At 43.3% G+C, this 26,488-nt stretch overlaps 2 protein-coding genes across 8 annotated transcripts in view; both read right to left on the bottom strand.

Moving 5' to 3' along the window:
* LOC139618652 (scavenger receptor cysteine-rich domain-containing protein DMBT1-like) overlaps positions 1-25,097 on the bottom strand; it is a 40,692-nt gene extending 15,595 nt beyond the window's left edge. Inside the window, exons 1-7 of one of the 7 annotated variants that reach the window (XM_071474775.1) lie at positions 24,645-25,094; positions 24,393-24,428; positions 23,987-24,301; positions 23,223-23,531; positions 19,453-19,761; positions 18,689-18,997; positions 17,924-18,232 (exon numbers count right to left, since the gene is read on the bottom strand). In XM_071474775.1, the coding sequence (XP_071330876.1) occupies positions 17,924-18,232; positions 18,689-18,997; positions 19,453-19,761; positions 23,223-23,531; positions 23,987-24,301; positions 24,393-24,428; positions 24,645-24,684 (1,627 nt within the window). In that variant the 5' untranslated portion in view covers positions 24,685-25,094. The other 6 variants (XM_071474774.1, XM_071474773.1, XM_071474778.1 and 3 more) reach the window with 6 other exon arrangements.
* Positions 1,507-15,443, bottom strand: LOC139618662 (scavenger receptor cysteine-rich domain-containing group B protein). The gene is made up of 6 exons (XM_071474796.1): positions 10,877-15,443; positions 10,625-10,660; positions 10,219-10,533; positions 3,346-3,372; positions 1,733-1,815; positions 1,507-1,617 (listed from the first exon to the last, which is right to left on the bottom strand). Exons 1-6 carry the CDS (start codon positions 10,914-10,916, stop codon positions 1,540-1,542), a joined length of 579 nt encoding a protein of 192 aa, XP_071330897.1. The 5' UTR covers positions 10,917-15,443; the 3' UTR covers positions 1,507-1,539.
* Positions 25,098-26,488: the final 1,391 nt, after the last annotated feature.

Raw genomic sequence — 26,488 nt, 5'->3', positions numbered from 1 at the left:
AATGGCCAGACTGTTTCGAGCTGATAGGAAGGCAACAGTAACTCAAATAACCACTTGTTACAACCAAGGTCTGCAGAAGAGCATCTCTGAACGTCGAACCTTGAAGCAGATGGGCTACAGCAGCAGAAGACCACACAGGGTGCCACTCCTGTCAGCTAACAACAGGAAAGTGAGGCCACAGTTCACATGGGCTCAACAAAACTGGACAATAGAAGATTGGAAAAATGCCTTATTGCCTTATCTCTTACGAGCTAATGGAAGAAGTTTAAGGAGATCCATAAGTTGTTCATCATAAAGCTACATCACATTCTGCATATGTGAAGCTTCTATTTGCTATTTACCTAAATCCTAAACATTGAATCACATTTTAAAATCAGTCTGTGTTCTTTTTCATAATATCAGTTTATTTATTTTTGCAGTTTTGTACAGTTTGACCTGCTATCCTCATTTCACGGGACCCAAAAACAGACAAACTGAAACAAAAAGCTGGTAAGTGCAACAGAGGTAATTTAATAAATCAAAGAGACTTACAAACTGGTCCAAAACCGAAAAACTAGCAAAAAAATAAATCTTGGAAAATCCAATAAACTGGCAAAAGTCAGGAACATGAGGAAACATCACAGGGAGTGAACAGGAACAAACAAACAGAAACAGATGAACTTACAAAGACAGAGACTTAAATACACAAGGAGGGGTAACTGAACATGGGCGAAACACAGTAGGTTGGACAATCATAAAGGAGGGAAAACAAGACAACAACAACAGAAGTTAAGTTATTTCAAAATAAAACAGGAAATGAACAAATGTTCAAACAAAGAGTCCAAACAAACTATAAAAACTGTCCGTGAAGGGGCAGATCATGACAAGAATCTAATTCCTGAGTGAAAACAAAGAGGGGGCCCATTATAAAAACTAACATCAAAAAGCTAAAAGACTATCAACCACCGCAGCCACACAAAGGATGATTAAAATTAAATTATAAACTCTACATTTATGTCAATAACATATCTAGACAACATTGTTTTGCTGATCATGAGTGAGCACCAATGTTTGATAAAATTAGACACGTCATTAGTTCACCAAACAGTAACTTGAGCCAAAAGTTAGAAACTAGCTAACATTAGCATTCATTCATAGATATGTGACACAATCTAATTCACAGACTCTGAAGTCGGTAAGTAAAGTGTTTAAACAAGCTCGACTGTTAGCTTCTACTACTTACATTTACCTACAGTGTCTCAATTGGCAACAAGAGACTTGACAACACGAGTGAACAGTATTTTGACTACTACTGATGCTTGGTTGAAAGAACTTGGTTGGTTCATCACATGAGACTGAGAGGAGACATGAAACCAAAGATGATTTCTAGCTCAGTAGTTTTTTTTCCTGCAGGGATTTCTATAAAGGGAACATCTGTGTAAAATATCAAATCTTTGACTGAGCTGATGGACAGTTGCTGTGTGGCAGCTGTGAAATTCATCTGAATGTGAGATGACCTCCTTGGAGATCCTACTCTGCTGCGTGGAGTCCTGGCCCTCCTTAGGCTCGGGAAACAACGAGGTTATAATAATCCAGCTCGATGTTCTCCTGTGGGCGTGGCTTCTGCCCCCTGGTGACCTGGAGAGACATGGCAGCACACAGACGTGAGTCAATGCGTCACTTCCCTCTTCAGTTCAATATACACAAGCTTTATGTCAGACGGTCCTCTAGTCAACAAAGATGTGTTCGGTACCTTATGGACAAAACAAACGACAGTGATCATCAGCAGCAGACCCAGTGGCAGGATGACCAGTCTGATGATAAAACTTGTGGGATCTGATGAAACACATTCATTCATCACATTAGATCACATGACATGATGAATACAACAGTGACCACCCGGAGAAGAGGTGCAACACCCAGCATCTCTTTTCAAAGTGCTGCAGCCCAGTCACCATCACAGACTGTTCCCCAGGTGATGTTGTGATAGATTTATTTACGACTACTATTTCTCCTACGTTATCAATATTTTAGAGATGCAATGATCAAACCTTCTCCCTCCCTTGAAATATATAAACCTCTCTGCATAGACCTAATCTGAATCATAGGTAACAACAGACCTAGGATGACTATGGCATTAAAAACAGAGTTGGTTTTTACACTGAAAGAGAAATTCAGGATCAGTCACAGGAAAATTTTATCATTTTTTTCTTACCTGTAACAGTGAGTCTGACTGCGTCAGAGAGGCTGGAGCTGAAAGTCTGACCTGAAATGCTTCTCTCATGCTGACACTGATACGATCCCTCATCGTCAAAGTTCACTTCAGGGATACTGAATACAGCCGAGTTGGTGTTTGATGTTTGAGTCTTTCTGAATGAGCTTGAAGTCTTTGTCAGAATAAATGTTCCACCTACAAGCTCAGCTGAACTTGAGCAAGTGATGCCGACCTTCTGACCCCAGGTAACCTCAGCAGCAGGAGTAATGGAGATGCTGGGCTTTAGGTTGAGACACAGCAACTGACTTGTATTTACCTTTGCTTTCCAGAGCTCACTGTGTAGTCATGGGTAGGATTTGGGATGTGCAAACTATCAAATAATCAGAAGCTTTGTGTATTCAACCCTGTCTTTTCGAAGGCTCCTTCAAAAAGAAATGCAGACTTCTTTCCCTAAGAAGGATCCAAAATGTAGATCAGGGGTCGGCAAGTAAGTTTGGCTTCAGGCATATTTTTTCCTAACCCTTTATACATGACCAGAAAATAATCAGAGGTTAATTTTAAGTAACTGACAAAAACTGATAAAAATGCAACTTGAATTTACTTTACTGTGTGGCCACAGTCACATACATTCGACGTTTCACTGAACTGATGTTATTTTTTCATATCACATCCTATGTCCGCTATTTCAGAGGACTATAAAGTAAGCAACAGAACAATTGGAACTTCCTGTCAGAATTTTTCATAATAAAAGCTAAAGGCTTGTTTGAACTACAGAATTGGAGAAATAATGAACATTCCTGCTTTTTTATTTTGTAGACAAAATCGCTAAAGAGGAAGTAATTCTGTGAGTAACTGTTACTACTATGACGGAGATCTGTTGTATAACCAGAGGAGTGCACAGCTCCTCCTGATGTGACACGTTTGTGTCTGTCATTGTCACAGCCTGGCTCTCACAGCCATGACAAAGAGGGAGGCACACCATGTTAACGTCAAACCAGGATTGTTTATTAAATCATAATTCCTAACCAAAAAACTTAACTCATGGAGTGTGACAATCAGTAAGTCAGTGTGAAGTGTATGTTGTGTGAGTGGACATGGTTGTAGCTGTTGTAAGGTGCATAAAACAAACAAATGAATAACAGAAGACCTACAGCAGCTCCCAACACCACCGGAGATGCCTACAGAGAGAAGGGGAGAGAGAGAGACATGAGTAACAGGAAGTGCCTTTTATAGGCTGGTGAACACTGGGCCCAGGTGTCACCAGGAAGCAGTAACGACCAGAGGTTTACAATACCATCACCAACCATAGGGGTCGCCACAGTCATTCACTCTCAACGTGAATAAAAGTATTGCCGTGCTTTGAGCCCGTGAAGTATGCTAGGATACTTCACCTGGATGTGCGGGTGGAAACATTTCACACAAGAGGGAATCTTTTTTCACGAACTTTAATTAATTTCAGCAGGTCAGTACAAAACACCCAGCCATTAACATCAGTGATTTAAGTAGTTCAGCTTGGTTGAGGATTCTAGCTCGGGCACAAAACAGAAAGCTAGCGCCGTTCATGCGACCAGCTGCGAGCACCATTAAACCTCAACACTAACTAACTCTCGTGGAAAATCTTGTTTGGTTTGAATGCGTGATCGTGTCATGCTGGCTGAGCAATCAACATGCTACAGTTAGCACCAATACATTTAACATGGAAAGAGGGGCAGTCCTGCTTACTGAACTGCCTTACACTACCATCCTCCAGGAGTACTGAGTCCCTTCAGGACAGTGACTCAAATAAACATGTCTAGGAACTAAAACTATTACTTTACTTACATCACAATTTTAACAAACTCAAAAGACATAGAGCTGAATGGCAGTAAAACAATTCTTTCTTCTTTAGTTACTCTTTAAACCCAAATATTTTAGTGTAAGCCCTCAATTTAAGCTTAGAGGCACTAACAAATCTAAAGGCTAAAAAAACAGTCTCTTCTTAACTAGTTGTTCCTGAGTCTCTCAGGCTTCTTAACTGTGTGTCCACTGGAAGTTTTAACTGTCTTTTCTTGCTAACACTATGGAGCTCCTTTCTCGACTAGATCTTTATAATCATTTCTTTGTATTAACAGCTCAGGTACCAATGATGCAACCAATGTTCCCTCTAATTTTTCATGTGTCTGGGCATACACACAAGCTCCCTGAGCACACTGAGGACCATTGTGAGCAATATCAGATGTGCACGCTGTGGCCACACACCAGTATCACACTTGATCAACACCTGGGATCATAGCAAGTTACATGGCTTATTAAAAGAATCAAATTACAGCAGCAATTTCCATTAATTTACTTTAAATATAAGTGATTTGGCCCACTTAAAATGAAATGCACTGTTGTTAGCTAGCTAACTTGCACGGCGCCGCGGCGCGTATGGGAAGGGCACCTACACAAGCAATGTCAATGCTATGATTGGCTGCGTAGCGTAAGTGAACCGTATCGTATTATTGGCTGGACATCTGTCACTCACTGTGTTACACTGCAAAAAGTTACAGAAAAAAATGTTATTGCTCTAATTAATTTACAGTTTATGTTGAATTTTATTTTATGCGCTGTATAGATTTTCTTGTGCGCTGAGAATGTGTGAGCAGTGTGCGATTGCGCAAGCGTGCAGCTTAGAGGGAACATTGGATGCAACCTCTTCAGGTAGCTGTGTAGCTGGACCTTTGCACTGCTGCAGCACTCGGCTTCTTTGACATTTCACCCAAGCAGGGACCACTTCACTGTCATATGGTTTAAGCCCATCATGATGCATTATCTTGCTGTGCTTCACCTCTTAAATCTCATAGAGAACAGGACCACAGTGTGCAGAAACAATCAAGGGGCCCTTCCAGGGTGCTTGAAGCTTGGGGCTTAGTCCCTTCTTTTTAGTGTCATCCTTTACTTACACTAAATCTCCAACACTGTAGCAGTGTTCTCATGCTCTAACATCATGCATCTTCTTCTGGCATTATTGTGCAGTACGGAGATGTTCTTGTGCTGTGTTTTGCGCTTCCTTGAGTCCTTCTTCCAAGTTGTAGAGGAAATCTCCCACTTCCATTCGGTTGGATTTGAGTTCTGCAGCACCAGACTGGATATCTTGTGGTTGGTGAACTTGTCTACCTAGCATGAGCCTGTTAGGGGTTAATCCAGTGACTGCATGCCGTGAACTACAATAGGCTGAGGTAAGTAGTGACAGTTGCCCATCCCAGTTCTTCTGGTTCTAGTTCATGTAGTACCGGATCATCTGGAGTAAGGTTCTGTTGAAGCATTCCACCTGTCCATTAGAGGCAGGGTGGTAGGGGGTGGTCATTGTCTTTGTGATCTGTAGGAGCTTGCATACATTTTGTAATAGGGAACTTTCAAAGTTGCAGCCCTGGTCAGTGTGCAACTCGTGGGTGGCTCCAAATCAAGCAATGAAGTCATACACAAGTTTCTTTGCTGTTGTTTCAGCCCCATGGTCAGGAACAGGGAAAGCTTCAACCCAGCAGGTAAACTGGTCAATTATGATGAGTACGTACTTGTGTGTGAATGTACTTGTTTCCAGCTTGCACCAGCTTGGTAGCTTTGTAGCTTAGCTCTTTTTACTGGTCCTGCAGCTTTGCATGCATTGCAATGCTGGCATCTCTTTATGAACAGTTGAACATCCTCACCCATTCCATACCAGTGGTAGCTCTGCCGCAGGTGCTCCAAGGTTTTTGCTTCCCCAAGATGACCAGATTAAGGGGGGCTGTGGCAAGACCTCTTTCTGCATAGATGCTGGAACTAGTAGGAGCAAGGTTGGGTGTGGGCCTCCTACTCTCTTCCAGGAATAGTAGAGCAATCCTTGCTGCAGAATGACCTGAGGCCAGTAGAGCCAGAACTTCCTCACTGCTGGGCTTTCAAGCACCACCTGATCCTTATCAGGGAGCATCCCAGACTCTTTCCACATGTGGAGAATGGAGAGGACAGGGTCAGCTTTCTGGAGTTTTGCAAGCTCCTCAGGGTTGACTGACTGCTGCCAGTTAACTACTGGAGTGTCAGCATGTGGCTGATCTGTTCCCACTGACTGAATGTTATTACCACTGGTCTCACTGTCAGACTGCACATGCCTCACACCAGAGGCACATCATCATCAACATCCTCTTCAAACCTTGCCCACTGTTCATGAAGTCTCTGGCAGTACTTACATTCTTGACAGGGCAGGTCGGACAGGTTCTTTCCAGCTTGGTAACAGTCACATTTGTTTGAATGTTTTTTTTGGGTCGTCTTGACATGGCATCAGCATTGGAGTGTTGGCGTCCTGCCTGGTGCTCAATGTCAAAGTCAAATTGGCTTAATTCCTCCAGCCAACGAGCCAACTGACCTTCAGGGTGTTTGAACCGGAAAAGCCAGGTGAGACTGCCATGATCTGTTCACAGAAGGAACTTCCTGCCCAATAGTTGGTGGCAGAATTGGCAGGTGTAGCGAACAACAGCAAGTAAGTCACGTCTGGTGACACAGTACCTCTGTTGAACTGGTATGAGATGGTTGCTGGCATATGTTAGAACCGGCTCCTCTCCCCAACGGAGTTGTGACAGGACAGGTCCAACACTGTGGCTTGAGGCGTCAGTGTCAAGGATGTACTTGCCTCCAACAGTGGGATACCCCAGCTGGTGTAGTTGCCTTTCCTTAAGCTGTAAGAAGGTACTCTAGTGCTTGTCTGTCCACAGGACTGCAGCCTCCTTCTTTCAGAAGGCTGTGGAGAGGGCTCTCCAGCTCTGCAAAAGCTGGAACAAGCTTGCAGTAGTAGTTACCCAGCCCAAGGAATGATGCAGCTCATGTACACTGTTGTGGGGCTCCCAGAGCTGCACATCCCTGACCAGAGCTGGGTTCAGGCAGATCCCTTCACCACTTACAACCTGGCCCAGAAAGAGAACTTCCTCTTGAAGCAAGTGACATTTGGATGGCTTCAGTTTCAACCCATAGCTGTGGAGAAACTTGAAGACTTGTGCCAGCCAGTCCAGGCTTTCAGCAGCTCCCCTGCCCAGGACAATGACATCGCTGAGATAGATCTGCAACGTTTCCCACTGCAGTCCCTCTGAAAACAAGTTCCATCACCCTCTGAAACATGCTTGAGGAGTTACAGAGTCCAAATGGCATGCGGGTGTACTCATAGAGGCCCCACTTGGTGATGAAGGCTGTCTTCCCTCGGTCTTTGTCGTCCACAGCTATCTGCCTGTAGCCAGACTGGAGGTCAAGTGTTGAGAACATAATAGCACCCCCAAGAACATGAAGACACTCAATCTTTGGTAAGAGATAAGCATCCTTGACTGTCAGACTATTTAAGTAGCGGTAACCACACACCACCGCACACCTCCATCCTTCTTACATACTAAGACGACTGGAGAGAACCACTCCGAGAATAATGGGGTAATGACACCTGCCTTGAGCATGGCCTTCAGGTGTGTCTCCTCTTCACTTTGGAATTCAAGAGGTGTTTTTCTCAGCGGCTGGCGCACAGGCTTAGCTGCTCCTGTGTTAATCTTGTGCGTGATAGCAGACAGGCAACCCAGGTCAGAATCATTTTTGGTGAACAGTGTTTGATAAGTTAACAGCAACTGGATAAAGTGTTGTTGCTGTTCCTTAGTGACTGTCTTGCTAGTGGCACCAACCAGGTCTCAGAGATGCTCCAGCAGATCAGAGATTGTTGATACTCTTCCAACCACCAGTGATGGCTCACTCTCTCACCTTTCCTCTACACTGGGTGTGATGCTTTCTTCAGATGAACATGATAGCTCTTCAGGATAAGCTTCAACTAAGAGTCCAAGGTATGTTCTTTTTGGCAGAGCTGCTTTGAGGGTTGAGAAGTTGCATAGCCGGACTGGCACCCGCTTCTTTGTGGTGGCAACAACACTTCCAGAGGCTACAGCCTCTGTGAGGTTCAATGGCTCGGCTACATGAGGGACTCCTGGGAGCAGTGGAGGGTCGTGTGCCTGGCGATTCTTTCCGTTGAGGACATCGAAGATCTTTATATATTCGGAATTGTGATATCAGGCTTTCTGCTGATTGGATTAGACATTGCCCTGGTGTATCGGAAAATTCGGAAGACGGTGACAGCAGTCCAAATCCCCACGCTGCCCGACATAATTGATGGAGTGAGTAAAGCTGTAAGCACTCAGACTGTGATTGTGAACCGCAACTTGGGAACCACCTTGGAAGGAGCTGTCAACACCCTGTCTGTGGTAATAGACAGAGCTGTTAACGCTCAGACTGTGGTCATAAATCGCAATATGGGCAACATCTTGGAGAAGCTTTCAGCTTTGCAAAGGAGAATGGATGAAGATGACCAGAATGGACAAACAGAGTAAGCCGTGTCTATTGAAATACGACTGCTCACCCTAACCCAAACAATCATAATCTAATCTGCGTTCCGGCCCCCGCAGCACCAGCCTTGTCCAAGGCCGGTGCTGGAACAACTCCCCCACGAGATCGCTGCAGTGAGACGCTTCTACTCCTACCCCTCCCTCCCTTCCTCCACGGACACCTGTTGATTGTTGACTCCGTCTGGGACCCGATCAAGGATGTCTCCATGGCAACTTGCTGTGTTATCGCGATGACACCCTGCGAACTGAGGCACTGATTGTGAACTAGACGAAGCGACTCTCCAGGCCTATGCACACACACACATTGACAGCACTCCTCACATGTACATATGCAACACACACCCCAACCCCCGACCCCCATCCCACACCTTCGCCGCTTCCTCCCATCCAGTGCGGCGGGCGGGGTCCGATGGCTGCGCCATAATGGCATTGGCTGCGGCTGGCTGCCTGTCTGCACTGGAACCACCTCCTCCCCCCCTTCCCCCCTCCCCTGGAGCAAGTTGTTGCGTCAATATGTTGTAAAATGTGCTTATATATGCTTATGTTGCCCCCCCCCCCCCCCCCAGGAGTATAGTTTGGGTTTATTTCTTTTTTTGGCAAGAGGGGCCTTACAATATAATCAGCATCTTCAGGTGGGAGGAGATTCTCTATTTTGACATAAATTACAGTTTAATCTGAGACTGTCAAAATTCAGATTATCAAAATAATCTGGTGGACCAGATATTTTTGCTGGCAGGCCAGTTTTGACCACTGGTGTAGATCCGTTGTGGCCCAATCTCTCACCACAAATGAAAATACTATTACAGAGCTCGAGGATTACAATTTTAAATGTAAGTACTGGCTTTCCACTCATATCAACAGCTAACAGTACAACTGGCCTAAAAACCCAAAGTTTTTGTAAAAAGAAGTTGTGTTGTCAAGTTTGCTCGGTGACATGAGCTGCACTTTGCGATGCAACGGTAACAGTGGGTACAGTTGGTGATGCACACTGAAAATCTTTCGTCTCATTTTGGTTCAGCCACCTTCGTAGGCCGCGTCCTCTGAAGGATGCAGCCCCTGAATTGGGACACAGCCATTGTGTTTTCCTGCTTCTTAGTTGTAGTGGTCATTTGTTCATTTACAATGACAATAAAAGTAATCTATTAAAAGCAGCTGCTCATTGATGACAACACTGATTGAACCTTTCTTAGGTTTCTCTGGTTGATATTTCTGAGGATCAATATTTTATATTTCAAATACAGGTTTTCAGTGAAGTAATCTTTTAACAATGATTCTTGTCAAACAAGATTATCAAAACGATACAATTTGTTAAAACAAAAACAAAAAAAAAACCCACTTCCTATACTGGTTGGTCCAACATTGTGAAGACTTTATGAATATTTTGTCAGTGAAGCTCTTCTGTTAAATGTATTACTCACTTTTTAAATGTGTGAGCTGTGCTGCCTCCCAGTATACAAGACGCAGGATTGTGTCCCTCAGACTGTCAGTCTGTTTGTCATTGTGATTACTGTGGAGTCATAGCATTATTTATTCTACATCATAGTTCCACATTTATTTTCTTATTCTTTTACAGATTTATTCTTTTGTATGGCACTCCCATGACTCCATAGGTTACAACATAATATAACAACATATATCAGTAAGTGGTTCAAAATGTCTTCTCACCTGAACACACGACACCAGCGTCCTCCCTGTGTCCACAGTTATGTTCACCAAATCCTTCGTGCTGACACTCAGTGAGAGACCTTTCACTTCCTAAACAGCGCACAACATCGAGCCAGATTTGCCCAGTTCCTTCACCAAAAAGGGCTGATTGAGGAGCACTTAGAGCCGTCCCACAGCCCAACTGTCTGCACACCACCATAGCATCATTTAGGTCCCAACCATCATCACAAACTGTTCCCCAGATGTTGTTGTGATAGACTTCAACTCTTCCAGAGCACTCAGTAGATCCATTTCCAGCTAATCTGATCTGAGCACCTGTCAGACACAAGACGTAACAAACAATATATTTAAAAATTTTGCTCAAGGGTAAAAAGATTTTATGTCTGACACAGGAGAATGGACTGACCTCCAGCAGGTGAAGATGAGACCAACAGAAAAGAGACTGTAGGAGAAAAAATGTCATAGTTCAGTAAGTTCAGTGAGGTGAGAAGTGAGGAAAGTTGTCCTTGTTTTAAATTTCCATTTTATAAGACTAAAGTAATAGATGTTTACGCTGAAAACAGTCTCTAAGACCTCCTCCTCCTATGTATACTATCTTTATAAAAAAAGAGAAACACAGAAGAACAGCTTGAAGAACTAAATTGAAATTTTTTCTCACCAAGGGTCATAAAGCGAAGATTTCTGTGTTGCCTGCTCATCGTGGTTCAGAGAAAAAGGTTGTGGAGAAAACAGAACAGAAAACGGAGGGCAGAAAATACTTCACACTTCACATTTCCTGAAACGCTCCTCTCTTTTTTGCTTCTAGTTTTTTTTTTTTTTATATTCATGCTCTTATTAGTCTAGTATGCTTAGTATGCGTACCATCAGGTGGCACTAGACACACAGAAAACCAAAACTGGTAGTAGATTTCTTCTCATGCCACCATAAGGTTGGCAAGTTTGAATACATTAAAACTATTAAGCAGAAGCCTACTTACTTTAGAAAATTAGAAAAAATTATTCAAGGTTATATAGAGATTTTAAACAATAATATAACAGCAAAAAAAGAAAAAAAAATCTCTCTAAAGATATAGTGAGTAATGGCATACTAGGTCACACCTCCTCTGTATGTGGTTTCATCAGATCTTACACTTAACCACTCTGGACGCATGTGCATGTTAGTGCATTCCTTATTGTTAAAGAGAAAAAATAAGACCAGAGCATAGGCAGACTGTCAAAACAGGTTGAACTTCTTTCCTGGTCTGACCGTGGACCAGTTTATGTATGAGCTGCTATATGAGCTGCTAAAAGGCCTGAATTTGATGCCAGCAACACATTTCAAAAAAGTTGGGACGGGGCAACAAAAGACTGGAAACGTTTTGTAATGCTAAAAAAAAAAAAAAAAAACCTGGTTGAATATCTCACAACTAATTGTGTTAATTGGCAACAGGTCAGTAGATGATTGGGTATAAAAAGAGGCTCCAGAGAGGCAGAGCCTCTGTGCAGTGAAGATAAGGAGAGGTTCACCACTCTGTGAAAGACTGTGTGGGCAAATAGTGCAACAGTTTAAAAATAATGTTCCTCAACATAAAATTTGGTAATCTCATCACCTACGGTTCATAATGCTATTAAAAAATTCAGAGAATCCAGAGAATCGAAAGGAAACAAGGCCGAAAACCAGTATTGGATGGTCATGATCTTCAGGTCCTCAGGAAGCACTGCATTAAAAACAGATATGATTCTATAGTGTAAGTCGCTGCATGGGCTCAGGAAAACTTCTGAAAACCATTGTCTATGAACACAGTTCGTTGCTGCATCTACAAATGCAGGTTGAAAATCTACCATGCAAAGAAGAAAACTCCTTGCCCAAGCTCATTTAACATGAACTGAGGCGAAATGGAAAACTGTCCTGTGGTCTGATGAATCACAATTTCAAAATCCAGGATGCCGTGTCCTCGGGGCTACAGAGGAAAGGAACCATCCAGCTTGTTATCAGCGCACAGTTCAAAAGCCAGCATCCCTGATGGTGTCGGGGGGCATTAGTGCCCATGGCTTGGGTAGCTTGCACATCTGGGAAGGCTCCATTAATGTTGAACAGTATATACAGGTTTTGGAGCAACATATGCTGCCATCCAGGCAACGACTTTTTCAGAGAAGGCCTTGCATATTTCAGGAAGACAATGCCAAACCACATTCTGAGCATATTACAACAGCATGGGTCCGTAGTAGAAGAGTCCAGACTCAACACTGGCCTGTCTGCAGTCCAGACCTGTCACCCACTGAAAACATTTGAAGCATCATGAAAGAAAAATACAACAAAGAAGACACTGAACTGTTGAGCAGTTGAAATCCTCTATCAGACAAGAATGTGTTTCATAAAACAATAAAATTTCTCAGTTTCAGCATGTAATATGTTGTCTTTGCTCTTTTTTCAATTAAGTATGGGTTACATGATTTACACATCATCACATTCTGTTTTTATTTATGTTTTAAACAGTGTCTCAACTTTTTTGGAAGTGAGGTTGTAGAACAAATACATCTCACCCGGAACTTAAAGGGAGAAAAACATGTACACTGCATTCGGTCTTAATGGGTTTAGTAAGTTGACAGGTACATGATGTTACATGACTGCTTTCATTAGTGACCGGTAACAGTAGCATGATCATGTTAGCCAACTTGCTGTTACCATATAATGCATTTGTTCAGCAAATGTTGCTATCACTAGCTGGCTCACTGCCTGCACTGCTGTGGAGCATATCACAGCGGTGGTATCTTGTGCTAACAGTTGTGGCTGGATTGTTTTTTATTTCACAGGGTAACTTTCTGCTGTTGTACGTCAGGTAGCCGCTTTCACTGGGCTTCGTAACAACTTGCTGACTGAAAAAAATAAAAGAAAACTACACTGAAAACAGTAAGAGTGAACCAAAACAGTGAAGCCATGGTCCAGACAGCTGAACAAGATGAAACTCACAATAAAGCAGAAGGCAGCTGCAGGTACAAGTGACTCCTTGAATCTTGTTCAGCAACTACACTAAAATATTTAAAGGCCATTTACAAATTTTAAACATGCAAATCAGCTTCTTTGTTTACACGATCATTCAAAAACTGTGCTCAGACAATATAAGGGGGTATGTCAATATACCGTTTTTTCTGAGCTCCAACACCTTTTCTTCAATTGCTCCCATTGAGGACAGAGTATATTTGTATGAAGGATGAAAAAAGTTAAAACTCTGGCTCCTTTTCTCACCTCCACACAGCCGACCAACCAAGAAGTGGGTGAATGTCGGCTTGTGGGTTTCAGAAAGTTACAGAAATGATCAAACACATATGGAGGAGGTTTCTTAAGCTACATTCAACGGCCACTTTATTAGGTACACCTAACTAATACTGGGTTGGACCCCCTTTTGCCTTCAGAACTGCCTTAATTCTTTGTGGCATAGATTCAACAAGGTGCTGAAAACATCCCTCAGAGATTTTGGTCCATATTAACATGACAGTATCAGACAGTTGCTGCAGACTTGTTGGCTGCACATCCATGATGCGAATCTCCCATTCCACCACATCCCAAAGGTGCTATGTTGGACTGAGATCTGGTGACTGTGGAGGCCATTTGAGTACAGTGAACTCATTGTCCTGTTTGACCAGTTTGAGATGATCTGAGCTTTGTGACATGGTGCGTTATCCTGCTGGAAGCAGCATCAGAAGATGGTTCACTGTGGTCATAAAGGGATGGACATGGTCAGCAACAATACTCAGGTAGGCTGTGGCATTTAAACCATGCTCAGTTGGTACTGAGGGGCCCAAAGTGTGCCAAGAAAATATCCCCCACACTATTACACCACCATCACCAACCTGAACCGTTGATACAAGTCAGGATGGATCCATGCTTTCATGTTGTTGACGCCAAATTTTCACCCTACCTTCCGAATCAGAAATCGAGACTCATCTGACCAGTCAACATTTTTCTGACCAGTCTGTTCTGACCAGTCAACAAGTGGTTATTTGAGTTACTGTTGCCTTTGCAGTCTGGTGATTCTCCTCTGACCTCTGGCATCAACAAGGCATTTTCTCCCAGAGAACAGCCGCTCACTGGATATTTTCTCTTTTTAAGACCATTCTCTGTAAACACTAGAGATGGTTGTGCAGGAAAATCTCAGTAGATCAGCAGTTTCTGAAATACTCAGACCAGCCCATCTGGCACCAACAACCATCTTGACCATGTTTACATGCCTAAATGCATTTAGTGAGTGTATTTGAATGTTTAAGATGTTTTTTTGAATTTTTTGTTTTTGCAGTTTTGCACAGTCTGACCTACCTCCCTGATGTCACTGCTTTGCTTACTGTACTTCGTACCTTGGCATATGACAAATTAAACTTTGAACTGCTGTTTTGTGGCAGCATGGCTTACCTGAAAAACAAAGTACAGTTATTCTTATTATGAGAATGTTTTCAGGATCCAAACACAGACAGTCTCAAACAAAAGCTGGTATGTACAATAAGAGTAATTTAATGAAACAAACAGACCTACAAACTGGCGCAAAACTGAAGAACTGGCAAATAAACAAAACATGAAAATACAATAAGCTGGCAAAACTCAGGAACATGAGGAAACATCGAAGAGACTGAACAGGAACAAATTAATAATTAGTAATTGAACACAGGTCGGGGCAGACAATCACAAAGCAGGGCAAGCAAGACAAAAACAGGAAGTGGTACAACAGAGGGCACACAAGGAACTGATTTCAAAGTAAAATGCAAAATTAATGCCCAGAGAGTCCAAAGTCCAAACACTGTCCTAGAAAGGGCAGATCATGACAATATAATTATACACTTGAAATATAAAATTCAATAATAAATTGTGTTTTATTCCACAATTATACATATATCATATACTGCGATACTAACAAGATTTTACATTTTGGAAATTGCCCAAGCCTAACCCTCAGCACACATGGATTTCAGTAATGTTCAACTGCCCAGGTAACCAGGTAAAACTCCTGAAGTCCTGAGTTAAAACAAAGGGGTGCCTATTATAAAAGCTAACATCAAAAAGCTAAAAGACTTTCTAAACCACTGCAGCCACACTTTCCTACAGGGATTTCAGTAACGCTCTTCAGGGAACATCTGTGTAAAATGTCAAATCTTTGACTGAGCTGATGGACAGTTGCTGTGTGGCAGCTGTGAAATTCATCTGAATGTGAGATGACCTCCTTGGAGATCCTACTCTGCTGCGTGGAGTCCTGGCCCTCCTTAGGCTCGGGAAACAACGAGGTTATAATAATCCAGCTCGATGTTCTCCTGTGGGCGTGGCTTCTGCCCCCTGGTGACCTGGAGAGACATGGCAGCACACAGACGTGAGTCAATGCGTCACTTCCCTCTTCAGTTCAATATACACAAGCTTTATGTCAGACGGTCCTCTAGTCAACAAAGATGTGTTCGGTACCTTATGGACAAAACAAACGACAGTGATCATCAGCAGCAGACCCAGTGGCAGGATGACCAGTCTGATGATAAAACTTGTGGGATCTGATGAAACACATTCATTCATCACATTAGATCACATGACATGATGAATACAACAGTGACCACCCGGAGAAGAGGTGCAGCACCCAGCATCTCTTTTCAAAGTGCTGCAGCCCAGTCACCATCACAGACTGTTCCCCAGGTGATGTTGTGATAATATATTTACTACTACTATTTCTCCTACGTTATCAATATTTTAGAGATGCAATGATCAAACCTTCTCCCTCCCTTGAAATATATAAACCTCTCTGCATAGACCTAATCTGAATCATAGGTAACAACAGACCTAGGATGACTATGGCATTAAAAACAGAGTTGGTTGTCGGCCCTGACTGAATAAATAGAAGTGACAGATGAAATATACGTTTATTTTACACTGACAGAGAAACTCTGTTTAATGTGGATCAGTCACAGGAAAATTGAATCATTTTTTCTTACCTGTAACAGTGAGTCTGACTGCGTCAGAGAGGCTGGAGCTGAAAGTTTGATCTGAAATATTTCTCTCATGCTGACACTGATACAATCCCTCATCGTCAAAGTTTACTTCAGGGATACTGAATACAGCCGAGTTGGTGTTTGATGTTTGAGTCTTTCTGAATGAGCTTGAAGGCTTTGTCAGAATAAATGTTCCACCTACAAACTCAGCTGAACTTGAACAAGTGATGCCGACCTTCTGACCCCAGGTAACCTCAGCAGCAGGAGTAATGGAGATGCTGGGCTTTGGGAAGCTCCCTGAAAAAAAATCAAGTTGAGACACACAGCAACTGACTTGTATTTACCTTTGCTTTCCAGAGCTCACTGTGTAGTCATGGGTAGGATTTGGGATCTGCCAACTATCAAATAATCATAAACTTTGTGTATCCAACCCTACCTTTGATTGGATGTATTGAATGGAGAGATGAACAATTTTTGAATAATTAAAAATAAATATGTATATACTGTAGACAACACTCCTTTTTATTGAGCTTTATTAGTTGTGTCCCAATTTGGGGGCATCCTTTGGAGTCTGATTTCATCACAGCAGCGAGACTAGGATGTCCCATTTCGAAGGCTCCTTCAAAAAGAAATGCAGACATTTTTCCCTAAGAAGGGTCCAAAATGTAAATCAGGGGTTGGCAAGTAAGTTTGGCTTCGGACATATTTTTCCTAACCCTTTATAGATGATGGGCCAGAAAATAATCAGAGGATAATTTTAAGTAACTGAGAAAAACTGGCGGGCCACGGCCCAATCTCTCCCAAGATTCACTGTGCACCAGAAATAAAAATACTTTGGCAGCAAACAATTAAAATTTTAAATGTTAAGTACTGGCTTTCCGCTCACATCAACAGCTAACAGTACAACTGTTCAAACCAAGGGCCTAAAAACCTCAAGTTTTTGTAAAAAAAAAAAGTTGTGTTGTCAAGTTTGCTCGGTGACATGAGCTGCACGTTGCGATGCAACGGTAACAGTGGGTACAGTTGGTGACGCACACTGAAAATCTTTCGTCTCATTTCGGTTCAGCCACAGCTACAAAGGGCCCCACCTTCGTAGACCGGGTCCTCTGAAGGATGCAACCCCAGAACTGGGACACAGCCACTGTGTTTTCCTGCTTCTTAGTTGTAGTGGTCATTTGTTCATTTACAATTTGCTCATTGATGACAACACTGATTGAACCTTTCTTAGGTTTCTCTGGTTGATATTTCTGAGGATCAATATTTTATATTTCAAATACAGGTTTTCAGTAGAGTAATCTTTTAACAATGATTCTTGTCAAACAAGATTATCAAAATGAAACAAGTTGTTAAAACAAAAACAAAAACCAAAAAAAATCCTATACTGGTTGGTCCAATTTGGGGAACTGGTTGATTTTTCCCATCATCAGCTAAACATTGTGAAGACATGGTGAATGTTTTGTCAGTGTAGCTCTTCTCTTAAATATATTACAGACTTTTCAAGTATGTAAACTGAGCTGCCTCCCAGTATACAAGACCGGTATCACAATGACAGACAGTCAATCTGTCTGTCATTGTGATTACTGCAGAGACATAAAATAATTTATTTCCCTGTATAGTTCCATTTTTTTTATTTACTTATTTTTTTCTTTCATTTATTCCTCTTCATTATGTTCTTATCTTTTCCAGATTTTTTTTTTTTGTAGCTCTCCTGTGACTCTGTATTTACAACATAACATTACAGCTTAAATCAAATACCAAAATCTTCTCACCTGAACAGACGACACCAGCGTCCTCACTGTGTCCACAGTGATGTTCACCAAATCCTCTGTGCTGACACTCAGTTAGAGACCCTTCACTTCCTGAACAGGCCACATCATCGAGCCAGATTTGCCCAGTTCCTGCACCAAAAAGGGCTGATGCAGGAGCACCCAGTGCTGTACCACAGCCCAACTCTCTGCACACCACCATAGCATCATTTAGGTCCCAGCTGTCATCACAAACTGTTCCCCAGGTGTTGTTGTGATAGACTTCGACTTTTCCAGAACACTGAGTAGATCCAGATCCAGCTAATCTGACACCTAGGCACAGAACATAGGATGGAAATTGAGTCTGTATTTTCTTATGTTTGGCATAAGTTCATGACAGCAACTGAGACAAGCAAAACTAAGTAACTGCAGCCACATAAGAACCCTTATTTAAAATGCATAAACCTTTATGGGTATAGACCTGCACAGACATTAAAAACTGAGTTGGTTGTCGGCCCTGACTGAATAAATAGGAGTCACAGCTAAAATTTTTTTGACACAGACAAAGAAACTGTGAAGTGGATCAGTCACGTCATGTCCTACACCTGATCGGCTTCATGAGGTCAGTATCAGCACTAATACTGATCAGATGAGTTGATGTATCTGTAAATCTTTCACATTTGTAATTGGTTCATCAAATCTTAAAGTATGCTGCAGAGTATTTGTACCTTATCAAGCTGTACAATTATTTGAAACAGACCACTGCATTTGACCCAAAAGGTTTCTCACCTGAACAGACGACACCAGCGTCCTCCCTGTGTCCACAGTTATGTTCACCAAATCCTCTGTGCTGACACTCAGTGAGAGACCTTTCACTTCCTGAACAGGCCACATCATCGAGCCAGATTTGCCCAGTTCCTGCACCAAGAACGGCTGATTGAGGGGCACTTAGAGCCGTCCCACAGCCCAACTCTCTGCACACCACCATAGCATCATTTAGGTCCCAGTCATCATCACAAACTGTTCCCCAGACGTTGTTGTGATAGACTTCAACTCTTCCAGAGCACTGAGCAGATCCATTTCCAGCTAATCTGACACCTAGGCACAGAACATAGGATGGAAATTGAGTCTGTATTTTTTTATGTTTAGCATAAGTTCATGACAGCAACTGAGACAAGCAAAACTAAGTAACTGCAGCCACATAAGAACCGAATACAAAATGCATAAACCTTTATGGGTATAGACCTGCACAGACATTAAAAACTGAGTTGGTTGTCGGCCCTGACTGAATAAATAGAAGTGACTGAAGAAAGTGTTTTGACACAGACAAAGAAACTGTGAAGTGGATCAGTCACGTCATGTCCTACACCTGATCGGCTTCATGAGGTCAGTATCAGCACTAATACTGATCAGATGAGTTGATGTATCTGTAAATCTTTCACATTTGTAATTGGTTCATCAAATCTTAAAGTATGCTGCAGAGTATTTGTACCTTACCAAGCTGTACAATTATTTGAAACAGACCACTGCATTTGACCCAAAAGGTTTCTCACCTGAACAGACGACACCAGCGTCCTCACTGTGTCCACAGTTATGTTCACCAAATCCTCTGTGCTGACACTCAGTGAGAGACCTTTCACTTCCTGAACAGGCCACATCATCGAGCCAGATTTGCCCAGTTCCTTCACCAAAAACTGCTGATTGAGGGGTACTTAGAGCCGTCCCACAGCCCAACTCTCTGCACACCACCATAGCATCATTTAGGTCCCAGTCATCATCACAAACTGTTCCCCAGGTGTTGTTGTGATAGACTTCAACTCTTCCAGAGCACTCAGTAGATCCAGATCCAGCTAATCTGACACCTAGGCACAGAACATAGGATGGAAATTGAGTCTGTATTTTCTTATGTTTAGCATAAGTTCATGACAGCAACTGAGACAAGCAAAACTAAGTAACTGCAGCCACATATGAACCCTTATTTAAAATGCATAAACCTTTATGGGTATAGACCTGTCATTCTGTTGCCATGGCGCCGCGGATGGCTGCCTCGGTGTTTTGGTGCGCATTTTTTTGCCTTATTTTCTTTGTAAATCCAGTTTTCTGCTTTGGTTTCCGGAGCTCTTTCACCAGAGAAGAGCTCATTAACATCAGAGAAACAACTCCAGTGGATTTTTTTCCTACTTTTCTCGACTCACCTGTGGGATTATTGGACATTTTGGTCAGAGGTGCACTGACCGTTGCTCTCGCAGTGAAACGCCGGAGGAGAGGAAAACGCGCCGGTGCGCTTGCGCGTCTCCGCCGGCGCGGACTCCGCACACCGCTCCCAGGTATCTTTCTCTCCAAGGTGCGTTCACTGCCCAACAAACTGAATGAACTTCAGCTACTGGTGCAGAGGAACAGAGACTTTTCTTCATCTGCCGTCCTGTGCTTCACGGAGACGTGGCTGTGTGGATCGATCCGGACTCTGCGCTGGAGCTGGCCGGCTTCCAGCTCTTCAGAGCGGATCGCGACACAGAGCTGTCCGGCAAAACCAAAGGTGGAGGAATCTGCTTTTATGCAAACAGTGGCTGGTGCAGAGACGTGACAGTGATCCTGCAGCACTGTTCTCCTGACCTGGAGACTTTCATCATAAACTGCAGGCCCTTCTACTCCCCCCGAGAGTTCACCTCATTCATCCTGGTCGGTGTTTCCATCCCACCACAGGCCACGTAGTTATTGTCCTTGGTGACTTTAACAAAGGGAACCTCAGTCATGAACTGCCCAAATACAGACAGTTTGTTCATTGCCTGACCAGAGAGGGGAACACTCTGGACCACTGTCACACCACAGTCAGTGGTGCTTATCACGCCGTCCCCCGGGCTGCACTGGGCCACTCTGACCATGTCATGGTCCACCTGATTCCCACATACAGGCAGAAACTAAAACTGTGTAAACCTGTCGTGAAGACATCAAAGCAGTGGAGCAGTGAAGCCATAGAGGATCTGCGGGCATGTTTGGACTGCACTGACTGGGAGGTGTTCAGGACTGCTTCCAACAGTCTGGATGAGTTCACAGAGGCTGTGACGTCATACATCAGCTTCTGTGAGGACTGCTGTATCCCATCACGCACCAGGGTGAGTTATAACAATGACAAACCCTGGTTCACAGCTAAGCTCAGTCAGCTCAGGAGGCAAAAGGAGGAAGCTTTCAGGAGTGGGGACAGGGACAGGTTTAAAGAGTCCAAGTACAGGTTTAGCAAGGCGGTGAGAGAAGCTAAACAACTGTACTCTGAGAAACTTCAGCTCCAGTTCTCAGCCAATGACTCTGCTTCTGTCTGGAAAGGGCTCAGACAGATCACTAACTACAAACCTAAACCCCCCCACTCCATTAACGACTTCCGTCTGGCCAACGATCTGAATGAGTTCTACTGCCGCTTTGAAAGACAATGGGACAAGCCTGACACTAACCTCCACATCAGAGCCACATCAGAACCCCCCTCCTCCTCCCCTACCAAAGGAACGTCTCTCTCTATCCTGGAGAGAGATGTCAACAGGCTTTTTAAGAAGCAGAACCCCCGCAAAGCAGCCGGTCCTGACTCTGTCTCTCCATCATCCCTGAAGCACTGTGCTGATCAGCTGTCTCCAGTGTTCACAGACATCTTCAACACCTCACTGGAGACCTGCCACGTGCCAGCCTGCTTCAAATCCTCCACCATCATCCCTGTCCCCAAAAAACTGAGGCCCACAGGACTAAATGACTATAGACCCATTGCCCTGACCTCTGTGGTCATGAAATCATTTGAGCGCCTTGTCCTGTCCCACCTCAAATCCATCACTGACCCACTCCTGGACCCCCTGCAGTTCGCCTACAGAGCCAACAGGTCTGTAGACGACGCTGTCAACATGGCTCTCCACTTCATCCTCCAGCACCTGGACTCCTCAGGGACCTATGCCAGGATCCTGTTTGTGGACTTCAGCTCTGCCTTCAACACCATCATCCCGGCTCTGCTGCAGGACAAGCTCTCCCAGCTGAGCGTGCCTGACTCCACCTGCAGGTGGATCACCGACTTCCTGTCTGACAGGAGGCAGCACGTGAAGCTAGGAAAGCACGTGTCTGACTCCCAGACCATCAGCACTGGATCCCCGCAAGGCTGCGTTCTTTCTCCTCTGCTCTTCTCCCTGTACACCAACACCTGCACCTCCAGCCATCAGTCTGTCAAGCTCCTGAAGTTTGCAGACGACACCACTCTCATTGGACTCATCTCTGATGGCGATGAGTCTGCCTACAGGTGGGAGACTGACCGTCTGCTACACCTGGTGCAGGCAGAACAACCTAGAGCTAAACGCTCTGAAGACAGTGGAAATGATAGTGGACTTCAGGAAGAGCCCGGCCCCACCCACCCCCATCTCCCTGTGCGACTCCCCCGTGGCTACCGTGGAGCATTTCCGCTTCTTGGGAACCACCATCACACAGGATCTCAAATGGGAGCTGAACATCAGCTCCCTCATCAAAAAAGCTCAGCAGAGGATGTATTTCCTGAGGCAGTTGAAGAAGTTCAACCTGCCAAGGACTATGATGGTGAACTTCTACACCTCCATCATTGAGTCCATCCTCACCTCCTCCATCACCATCTGGTACGCTGCTGCCACGGAGAGGGACAATAACAGACTGCAGCGTATCATCCACCCTGCTGAGAAGGTGATTGGCTGCAATCTTCCATCCCTCCAGGACCTGTACACCTCAAGGACTCTGAGGCGTGCAGGGAAGATTGTAGCTGACTCCTCCCACCCTGGACACAAACTCTTTGTGACACTCCCCTCTGGCAGGAGGCTGCGGTCCTTCAGGACCAAAACCTCTCGCCACAAAAATAGCTTCTTCCCATCTGCTATTAGCCTCATCAACAAGGCTAGAGAGCCCCACTGTTGCTGATCAATTGCACCAATCACCAGAAAAAAATCCTTGTATGTGAAAACATACTTGGCAATAAAACTGATTCTGATTCTGATTCTGATTCTGATTCTGATTCTGATTCTGACCTGCACAGACATTAAAAACTGAGTTGGTTGTCGGCCCTGACTGAAAAAATAGAAGTGACTGAAGAAAGTGTTTTGACACAGACAAAGAAACTGTGAAGTGGATCAGTCACGTCATGTCCTACACCTGATCGGCTTCATGAGGTCAGTATCAGCACTAATACTGATCAGATGAGTTGATGTATCTGTAAATATTTCACATTTGTAATTGGTTCATCAAATCTTAAAGTATGCTGCAGAGTATGGGTACCTTATCAAGCTGTACACTTATTTGAAACAGACCACTGCATTTGACCCAAAAGGTTTCTCACCTGAACAGACGACACCAGCGTCCTCCCTGTGTCCACAGTTATGTTCACCAAATCCTCTGTGCTGACACTCAGTGAGAGACCTTTCACTTCCTGAACAGGCCACATCATCGAGCCAGATTTGCCCAGTTCCTGCACCAAAAACTGCTGATTGAGGGGCACTTAGAGCCGTCCCACAGCCCAACTCTCTGCACACCACCATAGCATCATTTAGGTCCCAGTCATCATCACAAACTGTTCCCCAGGTGTTGTTGTGATAGACTTCGACTTTTCCAGAACACTGAGTAGATCCATTTCCAGCTAATCTGACATCTAGGCACAGAACATAGGATGGAAATTGAGTCTGTATTTTCTTATGTTTAGCATAAGTTCATGACAGCAACTGAGACAAGCAAAACTAAGTAACTGCAGCCACATAAGAACCGATACAAAATGCATAAACCTTCTTGGGTATAGACCTGCACAGACATTAAAAACTGAGTTGGTTGTCGGCCCTGACTGAATAAATAGGAGTCACAGCAAAATTTTTTTTGACACAGACAAAGAAACTGTGAAGTGGATCAGTCACGTCATGTCCTACACCTGATCGGCTTCATGAGGTCAGTATCAGCACTAATACTGATCAGATGAGTTGATGTATCTGTAAATCTTTCACATTTGTAATTGGTTCATCAAATCTTAAAGTATGCTGCAGAGTATTTGTACCTTATCAAGCTGTACAATTATTTGAAACAGACCACTGCATTTGACCCAAAATGTCTTCTCACCTGAACACACGACACCAGCGTCCTCACTGTGTCCACAGTTATGTTCACCAAATCCTCTGTGCTGACACTCAGTGAGAGACCTTTCACTTCCTGAACAGGCCACATCATCGAGCCAGATTTGCCCAGTTCCTTCACCAAAAAGGGCTGATTGAGGGGCACTTAGAGCCGTCCCACAGCCCAACTCTCTGCACACCACCATAGCATCATTTAGGTCCCAGTCATCATCACAAACTGTTCCCCAGACGTTGTTGTGATAGACTTCGACTCTTCCAGAGCACCGAGTAGATCCAGATCCAGCTAATCTGATCTGAGCACCTGTCAGACACAAAACGTAACAAACAATATATTTAAAAATTTTGCTCAAAAGTAAAAAGATTTTATGTCTGACACAGGAGAATGGACTGACCTCCAGCAGGTGAAGATGAGACCAACAGAAAAGAGACTGTAGGAGAAAAAATGTCATAGTTCAGTAAGTTCAGTGAGGTGAGAAGTGAGGAAAGTTGTCCTTGTTTTAAATTTCCATTTTATAAGACTAAAGTAATAGATGTTTACGCTGAAAACAGTCTCTAAGACCTCCTCCTCCTATGTATACTATCTTTATAAAAAAAGAGAAACACAGAAGAACAGCTTGAAGAACTAAATTGAATTTTTTTCTCACCAAGGGTCATAAAGCGAAGATTTCTGTGTTGCCTGCTCATCGTGGTTCAGAGAAAAAGGTTGTGGCGAAAACAGAACAGAAAATGTGGACAGAAAAGACTTCACACTTCTCATTTCCTGAAAGGCGTCTCTCTTTTTTGCTTCTAGTTTTCTTTTTTTTTTTTTTTTGGAATACTCACCTTTATATGCATGCTGCTCTTTGTATTGTATTTTAGTATGTGTTGCTGTTACCTCTGAGATTGTATTTATTATCTATTGGAATTTATTTATTGGAATGTATTATGCAAGCTTTTAAGAAAATGAATAAATAAAACTCCCCACAGATACACAGCCACTACCATACTGGTTGGAAGCTGGTCCTGGATACTTTGCTCTGCTCTGCTCTATTGTCCACTCCAGCCACCTCCACCTAACTCCTTTTTTGAGATCACATTATGTTCATCATCAGCATGTTGGTTACTCCTAAAAGCCTTCTCTGTCTTGTTAAAGTGGAACATACTGTCTGAAAATCTGAACAATAAATGATAAATCCCTGTCTTTCCTGTTCAGATGATAAGCAGCCAAACATGGTTACATATATGACTCTGAGTAAATCTGACATGTTTTTCTTTTAATCTGTGACGAACTGGCTCTACGCTGCAATACAAGACCACATTGGTGGTCCCCAGATGATGAATCCTACTGTCTTTGGTGAACCTGTGACATTTCCAATAGCAGCACCACAAGGTTGCCAGTATAGAAAATTAACTCTGGCCCATACCTGGTTCACATGCTTGTTTTCTTCTGGCCCTGTATACGCCCAGCCACCATGAGGATGGCAGATTTAATTTTTAGTGACATATATTGAAAAATATGAAATGGATGCCCATGAAATTTGGTATACATTACACTAACGTGACTGACTTTGATGATCAAATGGTGTTTCGTCTAGTGTCACCATGAGCCATCTTGAAAACTATTAAATGGATCATAAATAGTAAATGCCCCTAGAGAATAAATTCTACTGACTTTGTTGATCCAATGACATTTGAAACGTCTTCTCACCTGAACAGTCTCAGTTCTATGTGGTGAGGATTTCACAAGATGTTGGAAACTTTCCTTTGAGGTTCTGCTCCATTGCATCCAGGAGTGGACAGTTATAAAGTACCTTTACTTGAACATACACACACACACGCCCAACACCACACCTCACAAACTGCCAGAGCTGTGTCTCATCGACTGGCATTGGCTCTTTTTGTTGATAAAAGTGTGTTTTTATGCCCATGTCTACAGTCTTTGTATCATATTCTACAAGCTTTTTGTTCTACAGTCAGTCAGTCATTCACACAATTCCTCACTAACTCCTGAGTTTACACGGCAAACCCTACATCAAAATAAACAGCAGTCCCTACCATGGTATCAAGTATTCTCTGTGCCTTTAGCCTTTTTCATGTGAGCCGGTTTTGAAATAACAGCAACTGCAAATTACAGCAACAATTTGTCTCCAACTTGGGACTGATATTCTAATGTAGCTTACATTACGTAGTTATGTGAATACATTGGTGGGGGACCTGTGCCCCAGTGGAGCTTTATGTCTAGCAACGCCCCTGCTCATTCAGGTTGTTTCAGAGTCATTATGTTCTGTAAATGTGGAACAATACAACGTGTCGACATGAAAAAATGTACTTGAATACGTGAGTATTTTTAAAAGCAAGTACTCCAGTACTTTAACTCAAGTTAAAATTTGACTGTACAACTTTTACTTGTATTGGACCAGGAGGACCTACACTTTGACTCAAGTGACAGAGATGTGTTCTTTGACCACCTCTGACTGCATCCCATCATTTCTGCAGATTTGTCTGCTGC

The sequence above is a fragment of the Trachinotus anak genome, unplaced genomic scaffold, assembly GCF_046630095.1.
Source record: "Trachinotus anak isolate AG129_WGS33_773 ecotype Australia unplaced genomic scaffold, CSIRO_AGI_Tana_v1 ptg000003l, whole genome shotgun sequence".
In the NCBI taxonomy this organism is placed as follows: domain Eukaryota; kingdom Metazoa; phylum Chordata; class Actinopteri; order Carangiformes; family Carangidae; genus Trachinotus; species Trachinotus anak.
Note: the sequence above shows the minus strand (reverse complement) of the source record. Positions and strands in the feature narration are given on the sequence as shown.